The 22,847-nt window shown below is 39.3% G+C and overlaps 2 protein-coding genes across 7 annotated transcripts in view; both read right to left on the bottom strand.

The window, feature by feature from the left end:
* The window catches only part of rer1 (retention in endoplasmic reticulum sorting receptor 1), a 33,359-nt gene extending 25,160 nt beyond the window's left edge, over positions 1-8,199 (bottom strand). For both annotated transcript variants that reach the window (XM_057826629.1, XM_057826638.1), the window contains exon 1: positions 8,043-8,199. The gene's annotated coding sequence lies outside the window, so the exon portion shown is untranslated. The remainder of the gene's footprint in view (positions 1-8,042) is intronic.
* Positions 8,200-8,523: 324 nt separating this feature from the next.
* The window catches only part of tp73 (tumor protein p73), a 32,724-nt gene continuing 18,400 nt past the window's right edge, over positions 8,524-22,847 (bottom strand). For 3 of the 5 annotated variants that reach the window (XM_057826318.1, XM_057826336.1, XM_057826345.1), the window contains 10 exons: positions 16,588-16,774; positions 16,306-16,421; positions 14,064-14,173; positions 13,630-13,772; positions 13,438-13,526; positions 13,004-13,131; positions 12,767-12,915; positions 11,143-11,275; positions 10,219-10,312; positions 8,525-9,842 (listed from right to left, as the gene is read on the bottom strand). In XM_057826318.1, coding sequence (XP_057682301.1) covers positions 9,441-9,842; positions 10,219-10,312; positions 11,143-11,275; positions 12,767-12,915; positions 13,004-13,131; positions 13,438-13,526; positions 13,630-13,772; positions 14,064-14,173; positions 16,306-16,421; positions 16,588-16,774 — 1,551 coding nt within the window. In that variant the 3' untranslated portion in view covers positions 8,525-9,440. Of the gene's footprint in view, positions 9,843-10,218; positions 10,313-11,142; positions 11,276-12,766; positions 12,916-13,003; positions 13,132-13,437; positions 13,527-13,629; positions 13,773-14,063; positions 14,174-16,305; positions 16,422-16,587; positions 16,775-22,847 lie in introns of all 5 variants that reach the window. The other 2 variants (XM_057826355.1, XM_057826326.1) reach the window with 2 other exon arrangements.

The raw sequence follows: 22,847 nt of genomic DNA, 5'->3' as shown, positions 1-22,847 counted from the left end.
TCAAATCCTTCACTGCCAGGCAAGTCAGAAAGTACACGTCCAGGCCCATCTGCGGTTCGCTGGAGAGCATTTGGATGATCCAGAAGAGGACTGGGAGAATGTGTTATGGTCAGATGACACTAAAATAGAACTTTCTGGTAGAAACACAGGTTCTCGTGTTTGGATGAGAAAGAATACTGAATTGAATCTGAAGAACACCATACCCACTGTGAAGCATGGGCGTGGAAACATCATGCTTTGGGGCTGTTTTTCTGCAAAGGGACCAGGACGATTGATCTGTGTAAAGGAAAGAATGAATGGGGCCATGTATCGAGAGATTTTGAGTGAAAATCTGCCATCAGCAAGGGCATTGAAGATGAGACGTGGCAGGGTTTTTCATGACAATGCATGCATTTTGCATGACAATGATCCCAAACACACAGCTAGGCCAACAAAGGAGTGGCTTTGTAAGAAGCATTTCAAGGTCCTGGAGTGGCCTAGCCAGTCTCCAGATCTCAACCCCATAGAAAATCAGTGGAGGGAGTTGAAAGTCCGTGTTGCCCAACGACAGCCCCAAAACATCACTCTAGAGGAGATCTGCATGGAAGAATCGGCCAAAATACCAGCAACGGTGTGTGAAAAGCTTGTGAAGAGTTACAGAAAACGTTTGGCCTCCGTTATTGCCAACAAAGGGTAAATAATAAAGTATTGAGATTGATTAGGTATTGACCAAATACTTATTTTCCACCATGATTTGTACATAAATTCTTTAAAAATCAAACAATGTGATTTTCTGTTTTTTTCCTCCACATTCTGTCTCGCATGGTTGAGGTTTACCCATGTTGACAATTACAGGCCTCTCTGATATTTTCAAGTGGGAGAACTTGCACAATTAGTGGTTGACTAAATACTTATTTACCCCAGTGTACGTGTATACAATTATTATGTTAATTTACTGTATGTGCAGTAATCCGTACATTGTTGGTACTAGGGATGGGAATCGAAATCCGATTCCAATTCGGAACCGGTTCCGAGTGTTTCGAGGCCTCGACATCACAATGAAAAAGCCTTAACGATCCCTTTAACGATTCCTAAAGACGCGTATTGCGTTGTGACGTGTCTTGTTGTCCAGACGCATCAAACTAGCATGGCGCCAAGAACCACTCGCTCCAAAGTTTGACTACACTTCACCAGGAAAGAGTGTGAAAATGAAAGGTTACAACGGGTAAGCACGAGCATTGCAGCCATAAACATAACAATGACAGCACGTAGGTTCAAACGCTCGAAAGTGTGTCTTTACTTCACGAGGAAAAATTACAACAAAGCGACTTGCAGTCATTGCAAGGTGGAGATAACTGCATCAGGAGGGAATACGACTGCGCTGTCCTCACAGAGAGGCTAAGGCTCAGTCCTGGCTATACAGCTAGCTAAACTCCCAAATGACGATGCAGAAGACGTTGGTATAATTTGCTGACTTTATTCAACCATCACTTGAAGAGTGAAACTAAGAATAGAAATGAAACAAATCAATTCCGTCCCCAATAACAAACAGGTTTGCATCAACGTAAATCAGCGATGAGTAGCTGCTAATAACTAATAACAAATGGTTAGCATGCGTTCGCTAGCATTAGCACATCGTTCAAACCACTACACAACTGGATTTAAAGAGCATACGACACCAGAAAAAAAGTCTTAAATGGCATTATTATGTGAATTAGAATCATATTTTGAGACGATTCGACCATATACAACAATTTAGCAAAGCGCAGATGACGAGAAATTAGTCTTTTAATCTGCCGGTTAGCCACGCCTACAATTATAGGGCTTTAGCGTCCCCAACAGGTGGATGACGTCAGCGGTAGACTAGGCTCATCGGTTTTACTATTCAGCCCATTGAGGGAGAATTGTTCAGAACGAGGAAAACGAGACGAAGAGAGCTGCAAAATGTCATTGTTTCAGTCTCTCTACTCCCAATATTTTTACAGGATATTCTTTTTATCCAAGTATTTTCCCCAATAGCTATATAAATGGCTTGAGAAGGACCAGTCAGCCCGTCGAGGGGGAACTATTCACAATGAGGAAAACGCGACGAAGAGAGCGTCAAAATGTCATTGTTTCTGTCTCTTTACTTCAATATTTTTACAGGATATTCTTTTTATCCAAGTATTTTTCCCCAATAGCTATATAAATGGCTTGAGAAGGACCAGTCAGCCCGTCGAGGGGGAACTATTCACAATGAGGAAAACGTGACGAAGAGAGCGGCAAAATGTCATTGTTTCTGTCTCTTTACTTCAATATTTTTACAGGATATTCTTTTTACCCAAGTACTTTCCCCAATTGCTAAATAAATGGCATGGTCATGACAAATAACTTGTGCTAAATGGAATATAAAATAATAAAAATCCATTTATTCAAGACGACATGGCAAAATTACTCCATAATGGTCAAAACAGTCGACTTTACCTTTACTGTCACACCTGCCGAACGATATTTTATGACACCTAAATCGGACATATGTCATTTCCCTTCCCTGGCTTCGGAGAATGTAAACAGACCAGAAGGAGTGACAGCTAGCCGACATGCTAACCCGAACCGAGGGATGTTTCAAAGTCTTCGAAGTGGAAAATCACACATAACTAGCCTGGATTATTTGACATGACGACCCGGTTGTCGAGTTTCTTTGCGGATCGGCAAACCGCCCGGCGGAGAGCAATTTACAGTTCGTTCCCTGGAGGAGGGTGGCTGGAATTGTTGTGTAGCTAACGTGCTAACAGCTAACTGCTAATGAGCGTGAGGATAGCTTTTTACATGCCTATCAATGATCAAACGTAAGTAGTCCTTTATTTAAAGGAATTTTATAGTGTTTACTTTGTAATCACTGTATTCGTATTTGACATAATACAAAACAAGATGTTTACTCACTTCCTTGTAAGTCCAATGGTCCCACAGTAAATATCCACGGTGAATGGGAACCTTTTGAAACTCCAAAAAGGCGCATACGCCTCTCCCGCATACAGAATGATTTTTCTGCAGCCGTTTGGCTGGCGTGATGCAAAAAATAAAAGTATTAATCCGCAAAATCAGCTGAATCCTTCGTCCTCATACACAACAGTACACTGTAGCGTGAAGAGGACGTCTTCTACCGTACACGTCACAGCGCCCTCCTCCTCAATGCGAGACCGAAGCCGGAAGTCACTCATTTTCCTGGCGCGGGATTCAAAAAACTAAATAAATATAGCGATCGCTTCCACACACATCCAAGCGGTCCATATCATTCAGGGGCATAAAATACCGCGTGTATTATGAAATAAACATGCTTTTTCGTGTCACAAGCACTTTAAGTGTCCGATCGCGAGTGGAAACACAACAACAACAACACAAAAAATGATACATACAGGCGTTGCCTCTGTAGATATTAACATTAACAAAGAACGTAGGCTCGTAGAAGTGTTTCCCTCTCTCACTAACTCACTCGCTCGCTCGCTCACTCGCTTGGATGCGGCATTTCTTCTTCAGGTGTAAGCGCGCTCTTTTTCACGTGAGTGCGTTCTTGTTCGCGTGAGGAAGCGCAAGGGCGCCCCCACTTGAGCGTGTAAGCGCCACAAAAACTAAAAGGCATGCAATTCAATGTAACGGTAAATAATACACGTTAACCCAGCAGTCCCCAAACTGCGGCCCGCGGCCCAAACACGGCCCGCCTCCACATTTGGTCCGGCCATTTTGATTTTTTTTTTTTTCTCAATCGTGTTATTTATTTCCTGGCCTTTTCCTTGAAGAAATCAGAGAGGGTTATTTGGTTATTATCTATTTAATTAATAGTGTTTTTATTATTAATTATTATTATTATATTATTTTTATTTTATTTACTTTCATTCTGTGAAGAATCCAGAAAGGGTTATTTGATTGTGGCTTTCTGAAAAACAATAATTTTTTACATTTATGCACTTCTGCAATCGTCACTTTTTCTGTTACAAACTGACCCCGGCCCCTCATCAGAGAAGGGAAAAGTTATGTGGCCCTCACAGGAAAAGGTTTGGGGACCCCTGCTTTAACACATATTGCCAAAGGCAGAGCAACAACCTATCTGCCAGTAGTATATACCAATATTTTTTATTTCTATTAGATAAATGTTTCAGTAAAATGTTACACATTCTTGTGTATTTGCCACTTATTGCCACAGTTAACATTGAGGCTCTGGGCCTCTTTTGATCTCGTTGTGAGTTTGTAAGGTTGTGACTTCTGATTAAACAAACTCGATGCCAATCAAAACGTTTGTACTTCATTTTCCCCAAATTAGAATCGATAAGAGAATCGATAAAGAATCGAATCGTTAAGCAATATCGATAACGGAATCGGAATCGTAAAAATCCTATCAATTCCCATCCCTAGTTGGTACTATGCAGCGTTTATGAGTACTACTCTGCTACAGTTTGTGTTGTGATAAAGAAGAGCTATACTGTGTGTGTGCTGTGAAATGTCAATAAAATAATTCAATTCAATTCAATTCAATTCAATTCAATTCAATTTGTATAGCCCTCAATCACAACAGAGGTCTCAAAGGGCTTTACAGAGGCAATATGATACACAATTAGAAATGAAGCAACAAAGATGAATAGATACAGTTCAAGTCCTGGGTATCCAGGTATAAATAAGTCCTCGTCTTCTTCCTAAAGTGACCTATGCCCTGGAGGCGGATGTGGAGATGCTGGAGCTGGAGATTCCAATAAATCAGACATGTCCAAAGTCCGGCCCGGGGGCCAAATGCGGCCCGTGGTCAAATTTCATCTGGCCCCCAGCCTCTGTCATAAAATCAATAACATCTGGCCCGCACACAGACTTAATAAATTGGTCAGCAGTACTGCAACCAGGATATGAAGTAGCTTACACACAAAATGCTGCTCCTCATTTACCCACTAAAAGGCAGCAGCACTTCAACCCTTTATTGCCAAATGTATCGCATTTGATACACCTAAAATTCCGTGATTTTCAGACTAATTTAGAATTTTGACATTTCTTTTTGAAAAAAAAAAAAAAAAATGATGGATGCAAGTCGACATATGCATCTGCAGGTTCCATGAGAAAAAAACATGATTTCGCATGGGTTATAGATATTAGAGCGCTTATCACACATATTCATTTTGACTTTTCTTTTCACAAATTTGAAAAAAAGGTTTCATTAGGACCTTATTTTTCAAATTTTGGGATTCTCTGATAATTGCTTCATGTTGCAGGTATTTAAGGCCTAAGCAACATTACGCCATATGACCCTCTACTTCCAATTTTCTAAAATAGCGACAATCAACAAAAAAAAGTTGACTGTGACGGCTGACGCTTCAAGGATAGGTGGAAATTGGACTATTTCTTCACTAAAATATGCAACAACTGTGTCTTGCCTCATTTGCAAAGAGACAGTCGCTGTTTTTAAAGATTTCAATGTGAGGCAATATTACCAAACAAGACACGCTGACATGTACGACAAGATTACAGGGAAGATAAGCAGCGAGAAATTGAAGCAAGTTGAAGCTAGTTTCATTTCACAGCAGTAGTATTTCGCAAGAGCCCGAGAGTCGAAAGAGAACGCCGCAAAGGCTAGTTGCGAGATTGTTCTACGTAAAGGACGTTAGCCAAGGTCGGCCCCCCACATTTTTACCACGCCAAATCTGGCCCCCTTTTCAAAAAGTTTGGACACCCCTGCAATAGATCCATTAATCGAAATCACAGAGAGCCAGCATGGGGCGCCAGCGCTGCATGTCTATCAAAGGAGCATTGCTTGGATGTGCGAGACATGCAATGTGGGCCTGTGTCTCCAGCCAGAGAGGATTTGCTCCTGGCAGTTTCACCAAGGCCTCTGAGGAATCAAAGACTAAAACAATGTGTATACAGTAGTTTTCATTTTATGGCCTGTTTTGCACATTTAGAGGAAGTTTATTGTAAATACCGATAATTTTCATATGTATATATATATATACATACACACACACACATACATACACATATATACATACATATACACACACACACACATATATATATATATACATATATATATATAATATACACCGGCCACTTTAATAGGTACACCATGCTAGTAACGGGTTGGACCCCCTTTTGCCTTCAGAACTGCCTGAATTCTTCGTGGCATTGATTCAACAAGGAGCTGGAAGCATTCCTCAGGGAGTTTGGTCCATATTGACATGATGGCATCACACAGTTAGTGCAGATTTGTCGGCTGCACATCCATGATGCGAATCTTCTGTTCCACCACATCCCAAAGATGCTCTATTGGATTGAGATCTGGTGACTGTGGAGGCCATTTGAGTACAGTGAACTCATTGTCATGTTCAAGAAACCAGTCTGAGATGATTCCAGCTTTATGACATGGCGCATTATCCTGCTGAAAGTAGCCATCAGAAGTTGGGTACATTGTGGTCATAAAGGGATGGACATGGTCAGCAACAATACTCAGGTAGGCTGTGGTGTTCCAACGATGCTCAATTGGTACCAAGGGGCCCAAAGAGTGCCAAGAAAATATTCCCCACACCATTACACCACCACCACCAGCCTGAACCGTTGATACAAGGCAGGATGGATCCATGCTTTCATGTTGTTAACGCAAAATTCTGACCCTACCGTCCGAATGTCGCAGCAGAAATTGAGACTCATCAGACCAGGCAACGTTTTTCCAATCTTTTATTGTCCAATTTCGATGAGCTTGTGCAAACTGTAGCCTCAATTGGCTGATTAGAATTTAAGTGTTAATGAGCAGTTGGACAGGTGTACCTAATAAAGTGGCCGGTGAGTGTATATTTTATATATTTCTATTCACTATTTTTCACTCTTGGTCTCCTGTATCCAACTTCTTTTGACCATACAAAATTAACTGGGATAGGCTCCAGCACCATTGCAACCCTGACAAGGATAAGCGGTGTTGAAAATGAATGGATGGATCATGAGACAATTTGACTGCATTTGTACACAGCTTCCATCCCCCCAAAAAATAAATAATAACCATTGAAGTTTGAAAAGATAAAATGACAAATTAAATATAGATTGATGCAGAGGTTATCCACATGGTTTTAAAATTTTTTGCAATTATTATCTGCATTAATTATACATTGTTCTTTATGCATAAATTTGGAGTCATTAATTAGATGGACATAATCTGTGAATAATTTTGTATGGAATCGCTTTGATTTTGTCGGTGATGTAAAATGTATGTCATGAAAAACTTTACCAATAAATATTACAACGGAAAACCAGGTTGACAAAGGAGCTGGCTTGTTAGAATGTTAATATCAATACTGTACATTCAAAAAACAACGACTTCAAGAGAACACTGGCAAAATTACAGTCTGCCTTTCTGTTGAACGAACCTATCACCAAAATGAAAGTAGAGCGACTGTTGCTCACGAAAACACCAGTTCATGAAATGACGACAGAAGACAAGGCAGCAAAATCTAGGTTGCATGTTAAGGAAAGCCTATGGTAACTCGATGCGTCGCCATTTTAACCAGCCAACTGTCTAATCGCATGAGCAAAATGTAGTACAAGCACGAACAATTTGATGTGAAAAGATCATGTGTTGGTTACTAACATTAGCTTCCAAATGACCATGGGAACTAGCCAACTAGCCATCGACCTTCGGCCTAAATTGAAGAGTCAGTGGGAAATGTAGTTTACTGAAAGCAGCACGTCCTTTGCGGCTATCATTTTAGAATACATCAGAAAACTACATTTCCCGTGGAGTAGCCACTTTACAACCAGTCAATGGTACTGTAGTTTTCGACAAACATTTCACCGCTTTCTATACATGTGCCCAATGAAAACGCTAAACTACATATCCCATTCAAACGTAAAAGGAGCGATATGACAACTCATTTCCGGAAGAACGCTTCTGCGGTGTTAGCTAATTAGCTATCTAAAATCTCTATGCTATTATCAGCACTACAATATTTTTGAATGAATGTGTTTCATAACAAACACTGCAGTGTAATATCTCGCATGTGCGACACGACTACATTCAGCAAATTGTCTGTAAATGTCCAAAAATCGTATTTTCTTACCTGATATAGCCGCTGTGTCACTACCCGGCTCGACTTCAGCTACCAGACCACCCGAGCCAAACTGAACACGTCAGTACTTCCGCAAGGCTTGCAAACAAACGACAGACTAGACGAGTTGAACCCCGAAAACAACGAGCTGTCGAGAAACATTTCATTTATGTTTCTTTTTTTTTGTGATCAATATTATTATTTTACTGAACTTAGCTCTCCAAGTGCCACCTTAATGACCGACATCTTGATATTTCATTATCTTGATGAAATTTAGCATCCTCCACCCCCAAATTTCATATTTAAAGTCACCAGGGTAGTTAACCCTTCTCGAACATGTTTGAAATCTGTTGTGCAAGATTATATGTAAATGTACTTACCAAAGGGACTGTGACGGGTAAAATAAATCTACAGTTGATACATTTTATAACTATACATAAGAGTCCACATACAACCGATGGTGCATGGTACTTGGAGAGTCACTGATTTAATCAACCTTTACATTATTAATACTGCTTTATCCACAAGTTGTTTTAATGGAACTCAGAAACAAAACAAACACATTATGTGTTGAGAAATACTACATTGAAAAAAAATTCAACATTTCCCCTTAACAAGAAAAAACATTCAACTTATAAAAACGTTTGAACATTGATGAACAGCAATAGATAAAAGAGTACTCCTTTGAATATTTTTTGCAGTTAACGAAAGAATATCAAAACACTTAATATGTACATCATAATACTGACATTGACACACATTTATCACAAAATTGTCAAGGTTGTACAAACATAGCAATAAAGTACTCCTCTGGATGGTGAGTTTAATGCATGTACAACAAATAAAAATCTGCTACACATTAGTGTTACGAAACAGTATTTGTATTGATGTCATTATTAAGTTCACCGTAATAGTCTGTGCATGAGTTCATGAGCCAAAATTGGAATGTTGCCGTTAAATATTCACAAACAATTGCCACAAACATACTTAGAAGACACTCATCAAGCTTTAAGACAGGAGGACCTTGCCCAGCAAGGTTTTACACAAGAGGAAGGACAAAAATGTTTCGTTTAGTTTCATACAAACAATGAGGCCATCCACTATGAACTACAAGTACATCTAACTCATATATCTGATGTACGTAGATATATAATACTGTCAACTAGGATTAAATGTTTTTCTGTTAAGAGTCAAAAACATCTTCACAGTATACCAATAAATTGCTGAATTAGTGGATGCAATGCCCAACTTCTGTTACTGCATGGAAATTGAGACTACAAATACACATCAATAGTTATGTATATTTAGTATTTCATCACACAGCGATACCTAAATTCACATATTCAAAGTTTTTATGGTACAGTACTAGTCTTTGAATAGACTGCTGATGATATTGGCGGGTTAGTGGGCTCAGTGAACATTTCGTTCCATGAACTCCTCCTTTATTGAGTGCTTGCTGCATGCAACTTTGCAGTCGGGCATATCAAAACCAAAGTCAGCCCATTCATCAGTCCCTGCCGCCATCTCGGTTGTTCCGACAACTCCCGACCTATTTGGTATGGTAATGGTGTGGCGGACACGAAAGTGCACGGCTTCCATTACGCGTTGACGTTGCAGCTCCCCTCCAGCGGCCCCAATGGCGGCGATGGCAGAGGCAGCCATGTTGCTGCTGGAGCGTATAAGTTGTTGGCTGTGATAGTCTTGGTGATGTGAGGATGCAGGTAGCTGGAGTGACGCCCCTTGTTTCATGTCCTGGAGACCTCGCCAGATGGCAACGCGGATCTGCTCTGGGATTTTCAGCGCACCTAATTCCTGGATAAAAAATAGTTGGTGGAAATTTGGTCAGAGAAAGGAAAAAATTAAAAAACTGTAAAATTTGTTCAATGGGATCCCACAGATGATGCTTTGCAGGCTTTATGTTTTACTGACAGTAGAATTTCAATTTCAAAGTTATAGTATATCATAAAAAATGTTATAGAGTATACTTTAAAGTTCTTTTAATCAAGTAATTTCATTATCATGTTTTTTTCTGGTAATTAAAGCGCTAGCACCTTCTGCACAACGTTGCCATGGAAACAGCAAGCTCACTCTAAAGATATGACTTACATTATTGTCTTCATTTTCAAATGACTGTGGCCTACCGAGTCTTGCAGCAAAAAGTTATCAGTAAATGTGACATTATTGTTACCTCAATGGACAGTGTTTGGAGATGGTAGATAGTTTGGAGGCCTTGAGAGGTGAAGTACTCAATGAAGTTTTGGCAGCCCAGGCTAGTTAGAAAGCTGTATGGGGATAAAAAGCAGCACTGTTTAGTTTAATACTGAACAAGTCTCATGCGAATTTCTTGACAAGTATGGAAGTATATATATGTAAAACAAATGTCAATGATTCATTACACCATTCTTGTTTCGGTGAAGATCCTTTATTATAAATACATTTAAAAGTATCGGCAACATACAACAAAAAACTGCATGAAAAGACACAAAAGATAAAAAATCCACGTTAATAAAAATTACTGCATTCATACATGATTTCAGGGAGGAAAATAAACAGAAGTGTTAAATAAAATAGAGTTCAAAACATAAAATTAAATGTTCTGTTTATGACAAATAGATTTAATATATGACACAAAATGACTCAACAGCTGTATGACATGAAATATGCAGCTTGGCAGCTCAGGTAGGCTAAAGAAAGAGTTCTCTTATGACTAATTTAAACAATTTGAATATTCAAAGGAAATTTCAATGAAGCTTGACACTTTCTGTGTAAACGTATTTTAGACAAACAACAGACAGATTTATTTGGTGTAAAGTATAAACATTTACACTTACACTTTACACTGTATAGAGTAGGACCATATTCCAGCACAAACAAGTCTCAGCTTTACTGATTTACCTGATACACCCCCACACCACACTGTACTCAGGATTTGCTACATTGCATTTTCAGGACCAAACTTTGTTGAAAATAACAATTTTATCCCTTCTGCGCAAACATTGATGGCAAAATTAGCTGTTTTTATGATACCAGCGTGGCACAGATTAATTGTTAAACAAATATAATTGTCTTACACAGAAAAATTGAGAAAAAGTGTCATTGGAGGGTAAGGTACCTGACAAGGTTGGGGTCAGGGTTATACGGAGGGGGTGGGCTGCAGTGCGAAGCGGACACTAAATTCTGACTGCTGTGGCCACCATTCATGTCACCATTAGACTGCATGTGATGGCTATTGATCATGTTGTGACCTAAAGGAAAAATAAATTTACAATATAAATAAAATAATGAATGTTTAAGGTTCATGTGATTGCACATTATATGGTAACAACATTAAGATGCGCATGTTGAGTGGTTTCTTATTTTTTTTACATCAAGCACTATCTTAAAAAGTACTTTGGACTGCAACTATGATGAAAATGCGCTGTAAGTACAATAAATAACACATCATATATATACACATTTTCGATGCACACACACACACGCAGCCACCTAACATGAAACACACACACACACACACATTTTTGTATTTATTGACACATCTGACACGAAACACACACATTCATCAAATGTGAGTGTGAATTGTCTTACGCGTATTTATAACATTAATTTAATTTGAAATTTGACGAGTGTATAAATCTATTTGAGTCTCATTTCGCGCAGCCGAGAAAGAGATGCATTTTTTAATTAACGGAGCCTGTCTGCAGCCAAACATTTGTTTCCCTCCTTTATAGCCAATCACACGAGCTGGGGTGTTGTGTAACGTCACTGCTGTGCTACTGCAACAGAAGAAATGGGGTGTCAAGAGTCAAGAATCTGCATTGGACAAAGTGATAATGCTGGAACTTTGGTTTGGTGCTGTTCCAGTGAGATTTACAAAGATGACAGCCTGAAGAAAACATAAAAATTCCTTCAGCCCTTGATGATATGGGGCTTCATGTCAGGCAAAAGCAATGGGAAGATGGCTGTGGTTAAATCTTCAATAAATGCACAAGTTTACATTGAAATTTTCGACATTTTTCTTATCCCTTTAATTTAAAATATATTTGTCATTTTCCAAGATGACAATGCATCATGCCACAGAGCTAAAACTGTTAAAGCATTCCTTGGAGAAAGACTCATCCAGTCAATGACATGGCCTGCAAATAGCCCTGATCTCAACCCTATTGAAAACCTGTGGTGGAAATGCAAAAAAAAAAAAAAAAAGGTCGACAGCAAGGCTCCGACCTGCAAGGATGATCTGGAAACTGCAATCAAAGAGAGTTGGCACCAATTCATGAAGAATACTCATCAAGTCCATGCCTCAGAGACTGCAAGCTGTCGTGAAAGCCATAGGTGGTGCTACTAAATACTAGAGATGTGTTTTGATTGTTGTTTCTTTGTTTGTTTCTCATGATTCCATATTTTTTTCCTCAAAATGGAATGATTCCATATATATTTCCCTGCACTTGCTCTATAAAAGTAACATTTACTGACTACCACAATGTTTTTTATTCATTTCTTTTAGTGTTTCTGAATGCTAAAGAGTTGCACTTTTGAACTAATTCATTATTTTTCAAGCTTTTTATCTGAGTTTGTTCTACATGGTAAAATGTCTGAATGAGTGCTCGTCCGAGACTGGTGATTCCATACTTTTTGCTAGGAGTTGTATAACATATTTACCTTTCCACAATGGAGTCCGTTACCTGCATTTTTACACATATATTGTAGTACAATCAATGCCAATTCAACATCATACTCACCCATATTTGCAATTGTTGCATGGGCACTGGGGTGGTGCTGGGTCTGTTGCCCTGCCAGGTGGTTGGCTGTTTGTGATTTACTGAGGCCTCCATGTGGGTGAAGCTTGGTCATATTTGACTGAGGGGAGGAAGGTGATACTATATGGCTCCTAGAGAAACACATTTATCATTGCAAAAGTAAACAATGTCCTCACAGTATTATGTAGTTATAAGTATATATGCCTAACAGTGACTTACGGTCTTTGTAGCAGCTGCTGTTGTGCTTCTTGTCTATAGGAGTCTACAAGTGGCTGAGGGACAAGCTCCACTAATTCCAAACTGTCTTTAATTTTCATAAGCAGCTCAAAATTTTCCCTACCACGCACCTGCACAGACAAATACAAGTGTCACATCAAACGTCAAATATTTGTCAGGAAAATTGTATTTGCAATGGATTCATTTTACAGTTCCAATACAAAATATTTACACAAAAACCAGGACACAACAAATCCAACCACTGTCTGTCACAGTGTTCCCAACATTTATTGAGCCAAGGTGCGTATTTTTTTTGTAAAAACGTAAGGCACCCAATCAAACAAAAATGTCACAAAAGCTATTATGTACTATTATGAAATAATGATCTTTTTTCAGTTTACTCCAGTGTGTAACATTAACACAACTAAAACACTTACTGGAATATAGTAAATTTCGTCCTCTCCATGCCGCCGTTTCCTAATGTTAACATTTGGGCTGGAAATATTTGGTGGGCTAGGTTTGAAATCTGCAGATAAAAGATATATAAAATCAGTTTTAATACATTTGCTAGTTTTCCAGGATGATAGAACAGGTTGATATTTAACAAAAAAAAAAAAAAAAAAACTTACTTCGTTTGATGGTGCTGGTATTCTTTGCCACACTTTCATTCATGGATTGCTGTTCTTTAAAGTGGTCCTCATCTGCTTTGCGATCTCGGCCAGGACATGCACATATTCGGCCTTCAAATGACCTTCGACCTAACACTTGTCCACTGCAGGTTTGTTGTAAGAACAGTTGTAGTCGACCAGGTACAATATTCAGTATAGCAAACATTGAAATGATTTCAAATATAATAATAAATTCAAAATTATATATCTTATCAACTAAATAAATATAAAATAAATACATAAAAATAAAAGTAAACAATATAAATTATTTCAACATTTTAAAAATTAATTAAAAGTAAATTAAATTTTTGCTCGCAAAGGTCAGATAAATCAAAGGAAATACATAAATTATTACAGAAATCAAATGAAACTACATTAATGAATTGACAACTCACTCTCTTGATTCCAAAGTAATAATGATAAGGATGGGTCTCCTGTTCATGCCACCCACACAGCTGCTGTTGCACATGAAGTTGTACAATATTGTGGTATACTCTGTCCCCACCTGCGACATGAAATAACAAGTCCAAAAACTTTTGGAAACCTATGACATGGAATTAGAATTACACTAAATTCCTATTTGCCCCTGATATTGAACCACCCTTAGAGGTAGGGATGGGAATTATGATTCCGATACCATTATCGATATTGCTTAACGATTCGATTCTTTATCGATTCTCTTAGCGATTCTAATTTCGGGAAAAAGAAGAACAAACATTTTGATTGGCATCAAGTTTGTTTAATCAGAAGTCACAATCTTACAAACTCACAACGAGGTCAAAAGAGGCCCAAAGCCTCAATGTTAACTGTGGCAATAAGTGGCAAATGCACAAGAATGTGTAACATTTTACTGAAACATTTTTCTAATAGAAATAAAAAACATTGGTATATTTTGGCATATAGGTCGTTGTTCTGCCTTTGGCAATGTCCACAAACTTTTTCCTGTGAGGGCCAAATAACCTTTCCCTTCTCTGATGAGAGGCCGGGGTCAGTTTGTAACGGAAAAAGTGTGACGATTGCAGGAGTGCGTAAATGTAAAAAAATTATTGTTTTTCAGAAAGCCACAATCAAATAACCCTCTGTAGATTCTTCACGGAACAAAAGTAAATAAAATAAATATGATAATATAATATCATAATAATAAATAATAATAGCACTATTAATTAAATAGATAATAACCAAATAACCCTCTCTGAGTTATTCACTGAAAAAGGCCAGGAAATAAATAACACTACTGAGGGGGAAAAAAAAAAAATTCAAAATGCTCTCTGGAATTGTTCAGGGGGCCGGACCAAATATGGAGCCGCGGGCCGTAGTTTGGGGACCCCTGTTTTTATTTACCAGTATATTGAAATGCATGCCTTTTAGTTTTTATGGTGCTTTCACGCTCAAGTGGTGGCGCCCTTGCGCTTCCTCACGCGAAGAAGAGCGCGCTCACGTGAAGAAGAGCGCGCTTACACGCGAAGAAGAAGAAATACCGCACCCAAGCGAGTGAGCGAGTTAGTGAGAAAAGGAAACACTGCAACGAGCCTACGTTCTTTGTTAATGTTTGAAAAATATCTACAGAGCCAACGCCTGTATGTATCATCTTCTGTGTTGTTGTTGTGTGTTTCCACTCGCGATCGGACACTTAAATCCAGTTGTGTAGTGTAGTGGTTTAAACGATGTGCTAATGCTAGCGAACGCATGCTAACTGTTTGTTATTACTGTGTTAGCAACTAATCATTGCTGATTTACGTTGATGCAAACCTGTTTGTTCTTGGGGACGAAATTGATTTGTTTCATTTCTATTTTTAGTTTCAAGTGATGGTTGAATAAAGTCAGCAAATTATACCAACGTCTTCTGCATCGTCATTTGGGAGTTTAGCTAGCTGTATAGCCAGGACTGAGCCTTAGCGTCTCGGTGAGGACAGTGCAGTCTATTCCCTCCCGATGCACTTATTTCCATCTCACAATGACTGCAGGTCGCTTTGTTGTAATTTTTCCTCGTGAAGTGAAGGCACACTTTCGAGCGTTCGAACCTACGTGCTGTCATTGTTATGTTTACGGCGCCAATGCTCGTGCTTAACTATCGTAACCTTTCATTTTCACCCTTTTTCCTGGTGAAGTGTAGCAAAACTTTGGAGCGGGTGGTTCTTGGCGCCATGCTAGTTTGATGCGTCTGGACAACAAGACACGTCACGACGCAATATGAGTCTTTAGGGATCGTTAAAGGGATCGTTAAGGCTTTTTCATTGTGATGTCGAGGCCTCGAAACACTTGGAACCGGTTCCGAATTGGAATCGGATTTCGATTCCCATCCCTACAAGTTAGAGGGCAATGTTTTCAAGCATTTCTATTTCTTGAAGGTGGCTTTTGTATGGAAGACCATATTTTTGTCTTGTTATCAACAGGAAAAAGGCCATGTGGATAACGTCTTGGTGAGCAGAGAGGAACTCAGAAATAGAAATCAAAATTCGTATTCTGAAGCTCAAACACATAGAGTGATGCAGGCGTATATATACATTGTAAAGAGAAGTTTTCGATAACAAGATAATGTGTAAAAGCCGTAAATTAGCATATCACTTTGGAATAACTTCTTCGGGGCATTATAAACAATTAAGAGTACATTATATATGAGCGAATACAAGCACACACCTGTGGAATTTCATAGGGAACAAGGACACTCTGGCGGCCTGTTACGGCATCGTCAATATACTGGCATAGATTGTTCCCCTCCACTCGGATGAGATGGCTGGCTGGTGCTGCTTGGCCTGAATGAACAACCAATGAAATTAAAGCATTAAAAGTTGTGAATTATTAAAATTCCTTGTATGAGAATTGCATCTTGTGTCAACGACAGCCAGGAATCACTGTGTATACACTTCTGTGAAAGGCCACAAATGCCAAAAGACAGTTAATCAGATTTGATGACCATACCATCATTGAAATCTCGGCCCAGCTCATGGTTGGGGCAACGCTTGACCACTTCTGTCACGTGCTCAGCCTTCTTGTAGACAGGCATCGCTCGAATGATGCTTCCATGGGGAGGGGAGGACGACAACTTGATTTGGATGGGACATGTTTTGGCAATCTGACAGTAGAGCTTCTTCAGTAGAGGAGAGTACTACGAGAGAAAATAACATGGACACATGGAGAGGCAAAAAGAAATGAGTACTTTCATTACATGCAGATGCACAACAGCAATAATGTATATATTATTTATAGCTATATTTTCATTAGGCAATATGCAACAGGGATGCATAAATATTCTTGTCATGTTTGCCAAGGTCAAGCATCATAGACTTAATAAGCCTCGCTCAATCTGAATCTCGAATATTAGTTAAAAGGACGACTGATATCATACAAAAATTAATCCAATCAGCACCTGTGCTTCACTTTTAAAGTGTTCACTGTTAAAACGTTAATCCATCCATCTTTTACTTCTTAAGTTTGATTCCAGTGTAAGTCAGATTACAGTGCAGGAGCTTGGACAGGGAAGCTCAGACTTCCCTCTTACCAAACATTTTGTCCAGCTCTTTGCCCTGAGGTTCCCAGACAGTCTCATGTCTTGGGTCATCCCATTCACTTCCTACAAGAGGAATTTGCCTGGAACACCTCATCAGGGAGGCATCCTGAAAAGATCCCCAAGCCACCTCATTTGGCTCCTTGCAATTTGGATGAGCAGCTGCTCTGCTATGCTCTCTCAGATGACTGAGCTTCTCAACCTATCTGGAAGCAAACTTCGGTTGCTTGTATGTTCTTTCAGTCACTAGGTGAGGGTAGGAACAAAGATCGACTGGTATATCAAGTGCTTCAATTTTTGGCTTCTTTTCTACCACGAGAAATCAATACAAAGCCCACATCACTGTAGATGCAGCACCAATGCAGTGCAATTCTTTCTTCACCCGGGAAAAAGACTCCAAGATACGTAACTGTAGGCCTTTTCTGTCAAAGGACCATGGCCTCAGTTTTGGAGATGCTGTTTCTCATCCAAACCACTTCCCACCTGACTGTGAAACTCTGCAATTAGAGTGGGAGATGGTTGAAGCCAAAGCACAGATGCAATTCTCAGGCCACCAATTCGGACCCCCTCAGCACTACAGATATACATTGAAATGTCCTAGGTATAGGTTGCGATCAGAATTATTGAGTAAAGACCGCTGTAGAATCCCTGCTGAAAACAAATCCAACTTACAGCCTCTAATGCATATAAAACTATGACATCTATAACACTGCCCAAGCTGTGCATTGAGGCAAGCCCAACTACCATTTTTCCATGTGAAGCCTCTAATGCTAGCTTGGGCTGCTTCCTTGCCAGAAAAGTGACATTCAACGAACCAAGAATGAGCTTTTGTAGTTGGAGATCGAAACACCAAGGCCACTTATGTTATTTTGCTCTTGACCCCCTTGGACCCTCCCACAGGTGATGAGCCCATGGGAAGGGTGACCCAAGTTGTATCTTTTGGCTGTGCCCAGCCAGGTCTAAGTCCCTGGTGCTTGTTCCTGTTTGCCATGGCTGACCCTACCAGGGGCATAAAGCTATTGACAACTGAGCAGCGAGGATCACTGTGTCACACAAAACCTTCAACTACAATCAAATAATGGTTTTACCCTAAATAATTTAAACTAGCAAGCAATGTTCCCTCTACACTGCATGTGAAATCACGCACTGCTTTCACATACGCAGCACACAAAATAAAATTCAACAGAAACGTATTGTAACATCAGCAGGACTAATGTCCGGCGACACAATAATGTGTCAGCACGACACTCCAATTGGTGCGTTCGATACAGCAACGCAACACTTCCTTTGGTGGGGTATTACACCACGACTGTAGAGATCTATGAGGTGCATGACCTAGGTGGGTGCGGAGAAAAAAAGACTGAAAAGCGAGCCAGACTCCTGTGCTGATTTACTGAAGCATTATTCCACTGCCAATCTTTGCAAGCTCTACAGTATTATTTCATTAATTTTAGAACTGATATGGTAAATGGTGATATACTTATATAGCGATTTTCCACCTTTCAAGGCGCTCAAAGCATTTTGCACTATCTCGCCATCCACCTACTGGTGACGCAGCACCAGGAGGAACGTGGGGTTCAGTGACTTGCTCAGGCTAGGTTCATACTACAGGTCTTAATGCACGAATCCAATTTTTTCGCGTTTTTCTGACTCGAGTTAGGCATTAACTTGACGGTCTGAACGTTACAAGTCGCATAGAAGTGGACCATTTCAAATCCGATCTAGGTCACTTTCATATGTGGTTCAAATCCGATCTGGGCCACATTTTTTCAGAACGAGACTGGCGGTCTGAACTGTCAAGACTCTCAAATCGGAATTCATGCAGAATTACGTCATCAAATAGCGAGAGAGATGCTACGGTAGCGGTGCAGCTGTGCGTTATTAGCGCCTAGCTTGCAGTGAACATAGCTTTTGGGGAAGGGCTGGGCTTGACAACAGTCATAAAAAAAAGGGTTGAGGATAAGCCTGAGAATGATTGGTTTTCTCTCTGCTCCATGTGAGCAATATTTCAACATTGCCTATACGGCTGAGAGTCGGGGCAAACTGCCCGTATGTGTTTGTGACATTCACGGACAGTGCGTGCATGCTATCGAGCCATATAAACTTTGAATATAAGCCTAAACGGGGATTATTTATGTCTGTTATTTGTGTCCTCTTTTTGAAAATCAAAATATGATATCCCTGGAATGACGGATGACAGCCAGTATGTGCGGCCATTTGTTTTGATGCTTCTGTGCATGCGGGTCTTCTTGCTCAGCGCGTGTCGGACTGCGAACTAGAGCGCATGCGTAATACTTGAATGGTCTCAATGGACAAAGGCAGTCTGAACGGGCATGCCAAAAAAATCAGATTTGTGCATTAAGACCTGTAGTATGAACCTAGCTCTGGGTTGGGGGACAACTACTCTATCACTGAGCTACGCCACCCCACTATATATAATATAGTTAATTATAGTTAATATAATCTAGTTAATTAGACCACCAAAATAGTTTTCTTTACCATTTTGAAACGTAACTCAATTAACAACAGGTGTTTAGCCAATAAAAAAATACAGTTCACTTCACTTACGCTACGCAGCCAACCATAGCGTTGACAGTGTTACGCATATGTGCCCTGCTCATACCCACATTGCAGGTTAGCTAGCTAACAACAGTGCAGCGGAGTGAAGAGACGTAAATACTAACCCCTTATCATGGCGAAAGGAACGGGCAGCGATACTACAATCATCAAGCCAAAGTAAAAAAGAAATGCCGTTCTTTTAAGATGGAATGGCTGTCCGAGTATGTGCAAATAGAAGAAGTGGTGAAACTAATTAATTTTTATTTTTTTTTAAACCTCTCCTGTATAACGGCTTCAACATGGTGAATAGGAAGAGTGTCCTTATTGTCTGAACAGTTTAAATGCGGAAGTTTGATACTCCCATTGTGGTTTTTCATTATGTTTTATTTCTTAACTCACCCATGCCACAACTGGACCTTACCCAGGCCAAAGCAGGACTGTTCCTATGGTTAAAGCAGGACTCTCACATACAGTACATCATAATACACATCTCATGAACAATGAGATTTTTGTATTTTTCATTTTAAGTGGGCCAAATCAGTTATATTAAAAGTAAACTAATGAAAATTGGTGCTGTAATTTCATTGTTTTAATAAGCCATGTAACTTATTATGATCCAAAGTTTTGAACAGGTGTGATAGTAGTTTGTGGCCACAGCATACACATCTGATGTTGCTCACAGTGGTCCTCAGTGTGCTCAGGGAGCTAGTGTGTCTGCTCAGACACACGAAAAATTAGATGGAACATTTGCTAGCAACTGCTGTTGCCACCTCCCTTTCTTACTTTCACACATGCACACGCACGCACATTATGAGGGCAATGAAAATCAGTCTGTGCTCTACGCCAGTGTTTTTCAACCACTGTGCCGCGGCACGCTACCACTGTGCCCTGGAAAATCATCCACTTTCACCAAAGAAAATAAAGATGATCACCACGATCAATGTAACAGCATCCTCTCTTCCAGAGCGGCTGCTAGAAATAATCAAAGAATGCCCATTCACCACAACACCTTTCTGCTTGCCTCCAAGCTACAAACATGGCAAACAACTTAAAACAGGTAATATACCAAAATAAAAGTACAACTGTGAAAGTGGATGATTTTCCACAGCACACCAGACACTACTTTGCACAGTAGTGTGCCGTGTGGCGGAACAGTCATTAAATAACACTGCTTTTTGCAATAGGTGCCCAGCCTGTAATGACATGTTTCAACATCTCCACGTGGCCAAATAATTATGATCAATGTGATGATTATATATATATTTTTTTTAACTAAGATTGACTCCATAATGAGAAGTTCTACAAAATATAATGGATTGGTGTATTATTATTATTATTATTATATTTTATGGTCACAATAACAAGTTTATAATCGTGTTTTCTTTCTTGTAAAGAATTGACGTGATATCGTAATCGATCCAGGATAACACAAGACAAATGAATACGCATTATGATTAAGCATCTTCAAGTCCATGTAAAAGTTCCCCCTGCCCATCCCCTCTCCAATCTTCCAGGATACAGATGCCATTTGAGATGTCTCAACTTGTCCAACATCCTGACTGGCATTCACATGCACCAACAACTAATGAAATGGCCTTCATCAGTGTTTAAAGTGAAAAGTAGCATTAATAAATGGCACTTCCCCTTGAGACAAAAGAAGATGAGCGATTAAAAAACTTGACTTTAGCTCAGTACAAAGACAATTCTGTTATTGACTGGAAGGTGAGTGAAAAGGAATTGAAATATGCCACTACTGTCTGTATTAACTCAAACACACAAAAATAAATAATGAGGTTTTGATTTAAACTAATGGCTGAGTTCCCCACTCAGTGTCCCCTCAGTCTGGTGATCGTATTGCAAATTGTCATTTTAGTTTCTGTGTTTTTAAAATGTATTTTTAACTTACAGGAAAACCATTGTAAGATATGTGTCTTCAAAAGTCTTGGATGAGCAGTATGATGTAAAAAAAATCTTGAGTGATCTCAAAATGTGTATTAAATGTTCCGTCACTTGGAGGCCGACCATCATTTTATAGTGTGTCATCACACTGTGGTAGACTGAGGACAGGTCCTAACAGGCTTCTGGGAAGAGTGTGATAATTGCTTGATCGCCATCCATGTGCACAGGCAGAGCTTCCCTGGTGAGAAATCACCCAGTTCTACAAAATTCTATAGTCATGTGTGATATTGGACTCTGACACTTCATTTAAATAAATAAATAAACAAACAAAGAAAGAAAAATATTTCTGCAAGCCGCTTGACGCTTATTTTTCTCCATTTACCATTTGAATGATAATTTTTTTAAGACCAAAGGGGAACTGTTGGATAAAGAGTAATTCTGTTTTCTGGATTTAGGCTCCAGTCTCCTTGGAGGCATGGGTTCATATCCCACCACTGCCACCAAATGTAGTGGACCAAACATACATATGGACACTGGTGTTAAGACTTATATGAAAATTCATTTAAAAAAAGTCACAAAAGAAAACCAATTCAACAAAATGTCCTAGTCCAAACATAAAAGAGGTCAACACAACAAGAGGCTTTGACCAAATCTGACCTCCAGACACATCTCTGGGGCTGTTTAAATAAGGACAGACTCTACTAATGACCAACTGAGGGAGGTATGACAACAAATTAACCAAACATTGCCAACTTTATTAAACAACAACAGATGGAAAATTACATACATTAACTTCAAACAATATTCAACTACTGTGCATTTAAACAAACAGTGAAAAATTTACCCCAAAACAGTCATAATTAAATCAACTTAAATATTACCCCTTCAGAATGGTAGGTGCCAGTTCTTAAACAGCTGTGGTTGTTACCTCAAATTAGAAAATCAAAATCCAGTTAACATGCAAATTTAACTAGAGTGTGCACCCATTAGAAAATACATGCCCCAAAATACTACATAAATAATGAACTAAATCTTGAAACACTAAATTGTGGTGGTAGTGGTAGCCACCACAAATTTTATCTATGTATTTATTTTTTTGTTAATGCATATCCAATTTGTAAGGAACAAACAAAATGACTTTTCTTTATTTATTATTATTTTTTTAATAGATGCTTATGAGAGCATCAGCGGTGATCCAGACTGCAAGTGATGCGCT

This window comes from Corythoichthys intestinalis, chromosome 2 (assembly GCF_030265065.1).
Source record: "Corythoichthys intestinalis isolate RoL2023-P3 chromosome 2, ASM3026506v1, whole genome shotgun sequence".
Classification (NCBI taxonomy): Eukaryota; Metazoa; Chordata; class Actinopteri; order Syngnathiformes; family Syngnathidae; genus Corythoichthys; species Corythoichthys intestinalis.
Note: the sequence above shows the minus strand (reverse complement) of the source record. Positions and strands in the feature narration are given on the sequence as shown.